This window comes from Drosophila mojavensis, unplaced genomic scaffold (genome assembly GCF_018153725.1).
Source record: "Drosophila mojavensis isolate 15081-1352.22 unplaced genomic scaffold, ASM1815372v1 contig_277, whole genome shotgun sequence".
NCBI classification, from domain to species: domain Eukaryota; kingdom Metazoa; phylum Arthropoda; class Insecta; order Diptera; family Drosophilidae; genus Drosophila; species Drosophila mojavensis.
In genome coordinates this window covers 4,202,735-4,215,522 of record NW_025318822.1, presented here as the reverse complement: position 1 = coordinate 4,215,522, position 12,788 = coordinate 4,202,735, and the positions used below count along the sequence as shown (strand labels likewise).

The 12,788-nt window shown below is 38.2% G+C and overlaps 2 protein-coding genes across 6 annotated transcripts in view; both read left to right on the top strand.

Moving 5' to 3' along the window:
• LOC6574314 (furin-like protease 1) overlaps positions 1-12,788 on the top strand; it is a 173,644-nt gene that overhangs the window by 97,870 nt on the left and 62,986 nt on the right. For all 5 annotated transcript variants that reach the window (XM_032727991.2, XM_032727990.2, XM_032727994.2 and 2 more), the window contains one exon: positions 8,097-9,065. In XM_032727991.2, coding sequence (XP_032583882.2) covers positions 8,283-9,065 — 783 coding nt within the window. In that variant the 5' untranslated portion in view covers positions 8,097-8,282. The remainder of the gene's footprint in view (positions 1-8,096; positions 9,066-12,788) is intronic.
• Positions 5,530-6,141, top strand: LOC6574318 (proteasome subunit beta type-3). Its single transcript, XM_002000337.2, has one exon. It carries the CDS (start codon positions 5,530-5,532, stop codon positions 6,139-6,141), a length of 612 nt encoding a protein of 203 aa, XP_002000373.2.

Here is a 12,788-nt window from a genome sequence, read left to right as displayed (position 1 = left end):
ATATGTATTTATATTTTCTGTTAGTATACCCTGTAAATGTATAGGAATTTTGGTGTCGCATTTATATTTACAAGCATTGACAATTATTTTTCACATAAATTTAAATAACAGAAATTATGTTTTTTGTTTGTTTACTAAATTACAGGGTATCTAGCTGCACATGCCCAGCTTTGGCCATATTTATTCGTTAGCTTGGTTTTTGCTTTGCTAGTGCAGTTTTTTGTTGATGCAAATGCAACTGCTGCTGCTGCTGTTGCGACTGGCAGAAAATGTGCGCATATTAAGTTGTTGATTTGTTGATTTGCATTTCTGTGGCTCGCAACCTAAAACCAAAACACACACGAAAAAAAAAAAAAACACACACACACACACACAAAAACAAAATACCGAATGCCACTAAATGTGCACAACAAAAAACTGACTAGACGCCGCTGCAAATCAGAGCAGTGAATATTTGCTTTAGATACATGTACAGATTTGCACGTATGTGTGTGTGTGTGTGTGTCTGTGTGCGTGTGGCTGTAATTTTAGAGTAAAGCGTGGAGGCATTTTAATTTTCATTGTCAACACTAATGCCTGCTCCCAACAAAGATGTGCAGTGCTGTCAAGGACTGATCTCCATAGCTCCATCTCCCTCAGCTAAAACACTAAAGTGCCATAAAGCCTCACCTACGATTGCAACAGCAACAGCAACTGCAAGAGCAAGCGAATGCTATCCTTTTCTGTTGTTGCATGTTCCTGTAGCAGCTCGTAGCTCGTTGCATCCTTATCAGCAGCATCAACAAGGTAATTGGAAAGAGGAAATACTGTTGCCTTATCCTGCCACTGTGCGGCCCTAGGCAGCTGATTCTACCTTACCTAAGTCGGGTCTACATAACCTTCTGCGGCTGTTTGCCAACTTTAATATCATGATGAAGGATTTTTATTGCAGCTAAAAGAATGAGTGAAATTTAATTTGATAAGGAGAAAATCCAGAGACGGAAATACTTATTATAAATATGCAATGTTGATATTTTTGTTATATCTTGAAGACTTTAGTTTCTTCTTTGATTTGTTAAAGAGAACTTCTAGATATGGAAATTATTTTTATTAAATATTAAATATTATTATTAAACATATTTTATATTTAATCCGAATCTTCGTTATATCCCAAAGGCTCTTAGGTTTCGTCTTCAGTTTGCGAATTTTATTATAAAAGAAGGAGATTGTTCTGACTTTTATCGGAACGAATGAAAATTAATTTGATAAAGAGAAAGTCTCGAAATGGAAATTCTTTTTATGAAATATTAATTATTATTAATATTTGCTGTATCCCATAGGTTTTTGTCTTTCTTTTTCAGTTTGCATAAATTAGTTCTCAAATGTAGTCTTTGTTTTGCAATATTCAGAAAGAGTAAGATATGTAGAGTATTCGCTGGTTTGGCATGGCTTAGTGAAGCACTTACAGACTCTTTGTTTAACGTCAAAAGAGTAAAAATGTAGAAAAGTGAGGGAATAATTATGCTGCGTTGTTTATGAGCAGCGAGTTGAACTTCAGTTTAACTGCGGCCCTCGAGAGGCTTTTTGCAAGCAGCACTTGAGGCAGATGTTGTTGTTGCTGGTTGGCGCTGCCTTTGCCTTTGCCTGTGCCTGTGCCTTTGTTTTGGCATACATTTTTAAAGACATTGCATACTTGGAGGTCTTTGTCAGAGCTGACGATGCTCGCATTAAGCGTTATTCAAGCCACTGAATAGGGACGAGCGCTTTAAGCCGCCATTTGTTGCCAACGCGTGCAGTTAATTTCGCAAATGAATCTCGCGATAATAGGGTATGGTATACCCGCTCTGAAAGTTCGATGTATGAAGGAAATATATACTGTATATATTATATATGTATATATGTACATACATATATAATAATTGCATTTCATTTCACATCAGATGCGGGCATGCTTGCGGCATGCAAACCAAGCCAAACCAAACCAAATAATTACAATTCTGTTGGCCATTTGCATAAGGCGTTGCATTCCCTTAATGCACTTTGCAGCCAAATGGATTCATTCACACCGAATGCAGTGTTAATAAATTTAACTCGTCGGCAAAGCCAATTTGAGTCGTTCCAAAGGTAAATGAATGAAGAGCGATATGTGCAAAGGATTTTACAAGCTTAAAAAAGATTAAATCACATTCATTTAATTTGATCTCAAGATAAAATCAGTTCGTATTCTTTAAATATATTTAATAAACAATTTGTGATTTAGCTTTTATTAAATTGAGGTCTCTTATAAAAATAAGTGAATATTTATTAAAATTGAATAATAATAATTTAAATAAAATGGAAAGAGACATGCGAAGGAAAAAAATTTATCAAAATAAATATAATAATTATAATTTCAATTTTGCTTAGTTGTTTTTTTTTTTTTAATTTTTTTTTTTTTTTTTTTTCATTAAACTCTTACTCTTAATTAATCAATATGACTCCAAAATATTTATTCGATATAGTAAAGCGAGCAACATATTTTGTATGTCATTAAAAACAAATAAGCTAAATATAATGGAAAGCAAAATATAGTTAAATCAAATAAAGTGTTCTACAGAAAGAGTTATTAAAATGAATAAATTTTTGTTTCCTTTTTTATGAAAAGCAACTGAAATAAATTTCAGTGCAATACTTTTTTTTTGTTTTTGTGTATTTTTTTGTGAGGTATATCTGGAGCACTTTGCGTTGTCAGCGGCAGAAACCATTTAGTCTTACATACACCCAAGTGCAGACTAGGTTAAGAAACAACGTTTTTTTCTGTACGTTATTTATTTATCATTATTATTATTTTTTTCTGTGGTTGCACTGACATTTCGTGTGCACTTTGTGTGAATGCGACTCGTTCTTGACATGCCCCCAGCTGCACATCGACTATTATGTTACGCCTTTGCCTACTTCGTAGTGCTTTCTTCAGGCTTGCACTGCGAGAAAAATGGAAATGCAGAAAGGAAACGCAGCTGACAGCCGCTTTTCTGCGGGCGTTAACCGGGCCCATTTGTTGTTGACTTTGTGCTCCAGTTGCCGCCGCGATTGTGGCTTGAGGAAAAAGAACTCTAAGCGCTGGAGCAGATGAAGAAGAGTCGGGTGTTAGAGCGCGGCATATTTGGCTTTGTGGCAACCATCATTAAAGTAGAAACTAAAACAGCCACAGCAGCAAATGGAAGTAGGCATAGCCACAAATACGCAAACACTCACACACACACACACACACACACATGCATATTCACTAAAAGCTTTAGCTCGCAAACACACACACAGTCTTACATTAGAAATAGCAGTGCCACGCCCCCTGCCACCAGCGGCTCTGTTTTGCAATTGCAACTGCTGGCTTTTGACTCCTGTAGCCTTCTTTTTAAGCTGCTAACTGCTGCTGCCGGCGCCTACAAAGGCATCAGGCTTAATGTGTTTTGGCATCGGTTTTCAAAATGCATAGCTAGTTGTTCTCTCTCTCTCTCTCTCTCTCTCTCTTTCTCTCTGCTTCTCAGCTTCTCTCGGCTTCTGCTCCGGTTAACCACAAAGGCAGCCTCAAGCAACCAAGTGTCAGACTGTTTACGCAAAGCTGCCTACAGCCTACATCACTGCAGCTATATCTATTGCACTTTTTCTTTGTTTTCTTTGTTTTTGTTTTGTGGATTTGTTACTGTTTCAGCTTTTTTGTTTGCCAACTTCTTGCACTTTGAGCTCGGCTTGCGGCTAGTTGCAACTATTTTTTTTTTTTTTTTTGTTTCTGCAATTTTTGTTTTGCCTTGTGCTCTTTGGTTGCTTGCGTTTTAGGTGTTTCCATTGTGGCGCCTGATTGTAAATTGATGAGCCTTCAACTCGTTGAGCTCTTCAAAGGACATTGGCCGCAGGAAACTGTACCACAAACCAATTTCTTGTGCTTGCCATCTACTACTTTCTTGTTGTTGCTTGAAATCAAAAGTGAATTACAATTTTCTTCTTTTTGTAGCAGGCCTACAAGATTCTACATTGCGGTGTTCTTAATTGATTTTTAAATATCGTAAACTTGCAGCAGAAATTGCCATGTGAGGCACGCCTGACATCCTCTTAAATTATACAAAAAGTGCTGGGGCCTTGTTTTATATCATTCTACTAACTATTTATGGTTAAAGCTGTCCCCATCAGTTGATTAGACTCAACAGTAGACTATATTCACTCAGTTCGACTCCCTGATCAGGAATATATTTATTGCATGGGCTCTGCCATTTCACACATATTCACATGCTCACATTTTCAATAATAATAATAATAAAATAAATATCTTGACCTTTAATTGCTATAAATGCTTCATTGATTCGTAAGCTTCGTTTAGGCTAATTTGAAAATCAAATTGGATTCACTCTAGTTGACTGATTGGATTGGCACGAAGTGTAAACGCTGTATAAATAATCCAATAAGCATATTGACCTATATACGGATACGCTAGCTACACCTGAGACTGCTTAAAATGCAGCTGATGCTGTGAGCTTTCAGCGCTTTCCACGTGTCAGTTCGTCGCTCTGTCGGTGGGTCGGTCGGTTGGGGCGCTGCACATCAATTTTCGCCCTGCGCTGGCATCGAGAAGTGTTGTTAAAAAACAACATCTCAATTTGTCTCAAGCTGTCAAGTTAACGTTGCAACAGTTTTACACTTGGAGTGTTGTAGACGGGCTGACGTCATCGCCAGTTGCAGTTGCAGTTGCTCCGCTCGCCACGCCCACAGCACTGCTTTGGTGTACAAAATGTGGTTGTTGTTTGTTGATGATGTTTTTGTCGTTGACTTTGACACCATTTTGCACTTTTCGCTGGCGCGCGCGGTCTCTCTCTTTTTCTCCAGTGGGTGGGTGGGCCAACCGGGCGCTGACAGGCACTTATTTTCTTAATATTAAGTATACGCTTAGTGTGCGCTCGCTGCGTCTAGTTCGTCGAATGCTAGTGCAGACGTAATGATTACTTTGTGTCTGCCGCTGACAAATGCCGTCAGTCAAAGTCAAAGTTTACCAGACGCCGAGCATTGGATGACAAAAGTCGTGCAAGTCCTGCCAGGAAGTCTATGGGAAAAGGGCTTGACTTTAGTGCGGAAGTCCTTGTACAAAAGGCGCATGCCATGCAATCTGCTTGTAGGTATGTGTGCTCATGTGTGTCTGTGTGTGTGTGTGTGTGTGTGTGTGTGTTGTATGTGCATTCATGTGCATTCCAGCCGATAAGAGCGCTGCGAAAATTGTGGGCAAGTCCCAAAAGTTTTCGTGCAAGTTTTTAATGACTTTTTTTTAAGCTACTCTTTTTTGCAAACTTTATTTATTGCCCAGGACTTAGCCAGAAATAAAATTTGTTGCACAATTTGATGGCTTATGTATATCTATAAATATATTTAGTTCAATGGGGGCACTTAATCAGGCGAACCTATGAAAACAACTTCAGCATTTATGAGCTTGGGTTCAACTCTCGAATCGTTTCATTACAAAGTTTTCACAGACCCCACATACAACGAATTCTATTTTTGTATATAAATAGTAATACTTTGTAGCTCCAAATGGTCGGGTCTTGCAATGGCTGCGTGATTGCCATGCGGGGCAAGGACTGCGTGGCTATTAGCACCGATCGTCGCTTCTGCCTGCCCTCGTATACGGCTGGCGAGGAGTTTGAGAAGATCTTCAACTTGGCGCCGCGCTTGTACATCGGTCTGACTGGGCTGCAGACGGACATATTGACAGTCCAGCAGCGTTTGGGCCATCGCAGGCATGCGTATGAGGTCAATACGGGCTCTCTTATAACGCCGAAAATTCTAACGGAACTTCTTTCTCAAATGCTCTACGAGCATCGCTTTGCTCCCTTCTACGTGGAGCCCATTATTGCTGGCATGGATCCATATACCCTGGAACCCTACGTATCCTCCATGGATCTGCTCGGTTGTACAATTGACTCACCTGATTTCGTTGTCGTGGGCACCTGTACAGATCAAATGTTGGGCACTTGCGAATCACTGTGGCATCCCAACCTGGATTCCGATGGGCTCTTCGAGGCGATTTCGCGCGCATCGGTCGCATCCGGCGGCCGTGATATAATCAGTGGCTATGGGGCCAGAGTTTATCTCATTGAGCATGATAAGGTGACGGTGCGTTTGATCAGAACACGCATGGATTAGTTGAGACGAACGGTTGCAAAATTGTTAAATTGTTCTATGTTTGAAAATAATTGTATAGAAACATTTTTAATATATTGTAAAAATAGTGTAAAATGTGGCTGCAAAAATATTAATGCAGTCGAAAATAGAGTACCTTTAAAATATGAATTTGTTCGACTGTACATCCAGTCCAGCTTGAAACAATATTAACTTCATTAGAGCAACATTTCATATAGAGTATAGTATATAGAGTAGAGTCTGCTCAAGGGACCGTCGTTATACCCAGTAAATTCAAAAACCGTATAAGTTTGTCTGGGGACCAGAACCGGGCGGATGCTGTAAGTGGAGTCGTTATAGCCAGATTCTACTGTATATAATATATACAATATAATATGCATAAACCTCTATTGCTTATACAGAGATTTGATTTGAAATTTGTTCAAACTCGTTTTTCCAGCTAGACTAATATCTTTTTTTTTTCCTATATAGATACTTTAACTGACAAATTCATAAATATAGCAATAAATTTTATCTCTTTGCCGTGATCTATGTCTTCCTCTGTCAGTCACTTTCCTTCAATTCTTCACATTTTCGATTACAAATTAAAAAATTTAAAGATTGGTAATGTTTTTCCCTCTCCCTGCAACATAGTTATCTGACGAGAAAATAGTTTAATTTATTTAGTTAGTTTAATAAACCTTTGCATTATGTAAATTGAGCTCTTAAAAAATGTATTTTTAAAAAAATTCATTATTTTTATATATAAAATTTCTGTGAATGGTACTTCAAATCGAACAACCGAAAATAAAGTCAAATATATTGTCAGACAGAGGAGTTGGGGCTTTGGGTGGCGCAGTGATTGGAATGCTGCTATTGTCGCATGAAAATTCAATTTCCTATCCACTTGGCTATTGATTACCATGTCCAAACGTCGCACACCACAATATCCGTTCGGGCGGTTGATATGCTGGCCTTGATGGCGGTGGAGCTGGCGGCGGAGGTGGTAGTGCTGCGCATTTCCGTTCAAGCCATGGCTTTAATTACGCGCTAACTGCATATCCTGAAATCCAGCTACACTCAATCACAATGGCCGGGCCAAATATGACAGACAGTGCTTTAGCCATCGGCCGTTGGTTGTTTGGCCTCCAGGGGGCACATCATCAGTCATGGACATATTTTGGACAATGGCATTAGTCAAAATCCAGTCGACCAATTTCTGTGCCTCATTTGCAATGCCAACGACTGTTGTGGATCTGGATTGGGACTGGGACTTGGACCCGGACCCTGGTGATAATCAATGCGATTTGGCCCGCCAGCTAAGTAGTGGCCTATGCAGAAAAACCAAGTGGAACAAGTTCTGTTGTCGAATACGCTTTGAGCTCTTTTTTCGCCGACGGCCATGCAGGATATCATTTGTGCCTCATAAGTTGCCTGCTAATGAGGCAAGTTTGGCTGCCGCTGCTGCTGCCGCTGCTGCTGCCGCTGCTGCTGTAGCATATTTGCTAACAAATTGAATGTGTCATTTGCAGGCACTCAACTTTGTGTTGGCTCCCACTCGCGCATTGTCCCTTGGTCAGCTTCCGCTGAGTATGTGCTATAATCCATATAGTATGTTGGCTGGGTTAGTAAGTGTTGCGGCCTGACTTTGCTAAATGATTTGATTGTGTGAATGAGTTATGTGAGCCATCTAAGCAACATTTGCTGTTGAGTTACGCATTTGTCTTTAATTTTTGAAGTTAGCTGTGAAAGTTTGGTATGAGAATCCCTCTCTATATGAGCAAACTCAATATGAGAAAATTGCTAAAAATTAAATCTATTGAAATATTAAATTTTGCTTCTTAATTTTTGCTAACCAATTTAAGCATTGATTGATTTTTTGCAAATGTGTATATATTGTAGAATTTTTAAGTATTTCTCAACTGTTTGTTGTGCACCAAATGTTAATGTAAATTGAAATCATTTTGCTCTACTTGCAGCTTGAGTGCGACAGCAAAGAGATTACAGCAGCTACTGAACGTTAAGTGGGCGAGTAAGCTGTGGCAGCAACAGTCAACACAGTTACACAGACAGACACGCACACACACTCACATATACAGAGGAAGGCACTCTAGAACAGACGGATAGAAAGCCACGCCTTAAAAAGCATACAAATCGAACGCACAATGAAAAACGACGTGGTGCGATGGAGCGGGCAGCCTAATAGCGACAGCATCAACAGCAACAGCAGCAGCAACAACAACAACAACAACAACAGCAGCAGGAGCAAGAATAACAGTAAATACAGCCAAGAGATAAGCAACATAAACAATGTACAGTCAATGCAACATGTTGCTAGCAAAAGAAGTTGTCAGTCAACAGCGGCAATGGCAAATGTTGCTGCAACAAGTTCAACCTGGCAACAGCAGCAGCAGCAACGGCAGCAGCAGCAACAACAAACAATCAATGAATGTGATATAACAAGTTTAAATTACAATTGCAATTTATTCAACATTAGTTTTTTAACAACGTCAACAACAACAACAAACAAGGAACACAATAGAAAAACGAAATGCATTCGCAGAAGACATTCGATTGAGCCAAAAGCGACGCAAACGCAAACGCCGACGTCGACTTCATTACGTTTGCTTTTGCAATTTAGTCTCGTAGTGTTTTTATGTAAACTTAATGTCGGTCTCGCGGCCAAAATGGAGCCAGGCCACGCCCAGTCGCCACTGCTGTCGCCCTATGTGCTGGACTATGAGAACGCTGGAGTGAGCAGCGGTGCAGGCAGCGGCGCAGACAGCGGCAGCGGCAGCGACAGCGGCGCTGGCAGTGCCAGGAACGTGCGTGAAGTGGGCGGCAATGGGGGTCACTATACGCACACCTGGGCGGTGCACATACCGAACGGTGACAGCGGCATTGCCGATGCTGTTGCCAAGGAGCACGGTTTCGTCAATTTGGGCAAGGTGAGTGAGATAATATTATCTATAATTTATTATTATTATTTTTATATTATGACATATACGTGAAATGCGTATACTTGATATTAATGATATAATTGATAATTAATGCAGCATAGTTAAAATATTTTTAAGTATACATAAAATGTTTTTAAATATTTTTAAAATATTTTTAAATAAATATAAAATGTTTTTAAATGTAAATAGCTAAAATATTTGAAAAGAAAATATAAAATATTTTATTTTATTTTTAAATAAATACAAAATATTATATATATATATATATATATATATATATATATATATATATATATATATATATATATATATATATAAAATATTAAAAAAAAAAAAATTAAATATATTCAGCATAGCAAAAATATTTTTAAATTTACATAAAATTTAAATTTAAAACAATATATATTTAGGATGTATTTCATATATTGAACGATTTACTGTTTAAAATATTTCAGATATACTTAAATATTGAGATATATTGAGATATATTAAATATATAGCAAAATCTTGCAATGCTCTCTCTGGCCCAAGTCAGCTTGAATGAAATTGGCATAGTAGACCTCTGCTTAAGCCTGTTATCTCCCACATATCAAATATTTATTGAGAATAGGTTGATAATCAAAGTGACTTGAGGTATTTGAATTGAGAAACCATTCTTAAAATCTCGAAATACAATCATCATCAGCTGAACCTTTTCGTTTACCCTGCGCAGTTTTAGTTTCTCTGCTCATCTGTCAAACAGTAAATATAACTAACATTTACAGAGTAACTAATAGCACATGCATTTAACATATAATTTATCTAGCCTGCGGCTATTCACCTGTGTCAAACAACTTTTATTCGAGGAAAATTCAATTCTTAAATAAACTCTTAGCCCTTTGATGGCTCACAGAGCCTTCAGCATTTTAGTTAGCAATTGAAATGTGAGCATATTTCCAGCTGTGCATTGCCAAGCGTTGCCCGCAAAGCAAAGTAGTTTGCATTAGTTGGGCCAACTAATTTTTGGCTCCCGTATTCGGCCCGCATCGGTTGATGCTAAACTTTTGCAATTGCAACAGTTTGGCCCGCAGCTAGAGTGGGGATGGAGGGAACAAAGGAATGTTGTGTGAGCAGGGCAGGGTTAACTTCAAGGTAGACCTTTCGTTAGTCAGTTTAGCATATCATTAGGGCACTCAAAATGTAAGACTATTAAAACTTTATGCCACACACACACACATGCTTAAACATACGTATATGTATATATTATATGTATATATATGTATATATGTTATGTAAATATATTCCATGCAGATTTGAACTAAGTTGAATTTGGATATCTGTGTACCGAGCTATGGTGCTCTGCTTTTTCTTTTTATACTCTTTCTCTCTCACTTTATACACATATATAACTGTCCTTCTCCCTCGCTCTGGTTGAGGCTGGGGCTGGACTGTGCTAGCTGCTGGCTAGCTGTTGGCCAGAGTTTCGCAGGTGTTGCAACTGCTCCATTGCTTTGGCAAAGTTTAATCTGATTTCAGTCAAGCGACAGCGATTTGCAAAAATCCCTCAACTGATACACTCTGTCACTCAATTGAAACAGAGACCAGTGGCCCGATTCTCCCTGCATCCTTGCGCTTCCCCTACCCCCCCTTGGACTAAGTAAGTGTCAGGTAACAAGCGCCAGAAGCGCAAATTGTCAGTAATGGTAGCAAGGAGCACAGACATCTATATATACCTATAAAGCGAGGGCAGTACGAAGAGTTTTCGACTGAGAATTCAAATAAAATGAATATAGAGATTTAGCTGACAATATTTAAAACTGATAAATATGAAAAAAGTATATATATATATATATATATATATATATATATATATATTCAAATCTATAAATATCGCTTCAAATAAATAAATATTATATTGTATTCTCAATGACATGTTTTATTTTAATTTATTTACACGAGACATTTTAAGCATTAAAATAAATTTTTTGATTGTAAATAAATATTGTATATTTTCTCAAGAAAATGTGACAACAAAATTAATTTTTTATTTGTTTACAAAGGTTTTTTAACATTGCATTTTATATTGAAATTGTTTAATATAATTCTTAGAGATTGAATATTTCGTAGCTAAACCCAATTGAGACCAAGTCTACTGAGCTACTGAGTATTTTGATAAGATCATTGTTCCGTATTGGCTTCCCTGAAAATATTACGTATACGCTCCGTAGACACTTCTGAAACTAACTTTTTAGTTCCTCCCTCCTCGCAAATACAGTGTCGTCTTTGGCCAGTCGCGTTTGCAACTTAGATTCGAAAGTGAAATTCGTTGGGTCAGTTACTTCTTGCGGTTGTCAAGGGTTAAGTCGCAACTTGAGTTTCTTGTTGGCATTTGAGTTTTCAATAGAGACGCGCTCAGGTGCCGTTAGCTGTCAGCGTAAGACTTTCGCTAGGCAGCGCGGTTCCAAATTGAAATTGGCATCATTCTCAGCGGGCGGCCATTCTTCTAATTGGCAGCAACAAAAGGCTCAGTAAACTCAATTTATTACCAGCTCCAATGGCAAAGACTCGCAGTGAAACTCATTTAACATCGTTCTTCCGTTTCGGGCGGCAGAAATGACTATTGAAGTGTTCCTGTTGCTCTGAGGCAGCAGCTGCAAGTTAATTGAAAATTAATTTCAAATACCCTTGTTAAGATCTGCCTCGGGAAATGTGGCATCGCGCTGCTAAAATAGATTCCACATTTACATAATTAGCCAAAGCAAAAAATCTGTCAAATTGAGCCTAGAGTAAACACAAGAAATAAATATAGCCTTAAACTACTTGACTTGACTTTGATTTAAGTCAAGTCTGCTGTTAAATGAATGTTAATTTGAGCGAGCATTAAAACTGCTGTTAATGTTTTCTCTATGCTAAAACAGCTAATGTAAACATGTTAAGCCAAAGTGTCTATCCAGGTGACCTTTAGGTCTGTTAAGTTACCTTTAGGTCTGTTAAGTTACCTTTAGGTCTGTTAAGTTATATGAATACTCTGCAACTAGAATAGTATTGCAAAAAAAATGAGAAAGTGCTGCTAATATTTCTCTAATTTCAACTGCAGTTTCAGTTTGTTTCTGTTGCAATATGACAAACTCAGCGTAACTTAAGTTAGCCAGCTCTGCAACGCAAGCAACAACAACAACAGCAGCAGCAGCAACAGCAGGGAAAACAAATTAACAGAGCATGCAGCCAGCGACTTTTTGCCATTTTGCTCCGCAATCGGACTCCCCATCGTGATTTATTTATTTCATTTTCTTTTTATACCCTGAACCCATTTTCAATGGGAAATCAGGGTATAATGGTTTTGTTGAAATGTATGTAACAGGGAGAAGGAGGCGTGGCAGACCCCACAAAGTATATATATTCTTGATCAGGGTGACGAGCTGAGTTGATTTGGCCCTGTCCGTCTGTCTGTCCGTCTGTCCGTCTGTCCGTCTGTCCGTCTGTCCGTATGTATGAACGCGTCGATTTCAGAAGATATAAGAGCTAGAGACTTCAAATTTTTTTAAAATGTCCGTAATTACAGCGCGCATATCAAGTTTATCATTAAAAATCGATAACTCCTCTCGATCTTTTTTTATCGATAAAAAAAACTTATCGAAACCCAGTTATAAAAATTATATCTTCTACACCTTTATTGCTAGAGTCTCCAAATTTTTAATGTATGCTTATATGCAATTTATACAATTTCGGTTT

Bases quoted from the DNA above. Each gene is read 5' to 3' on its own strand.
- LOC6574318 (XM_002000337.2), top strand. From the start codon at position 5,530: ATGGTCGGGTCTTGCAATGGCTGCGTGATTGCCATGCGGGGCAAGGAC.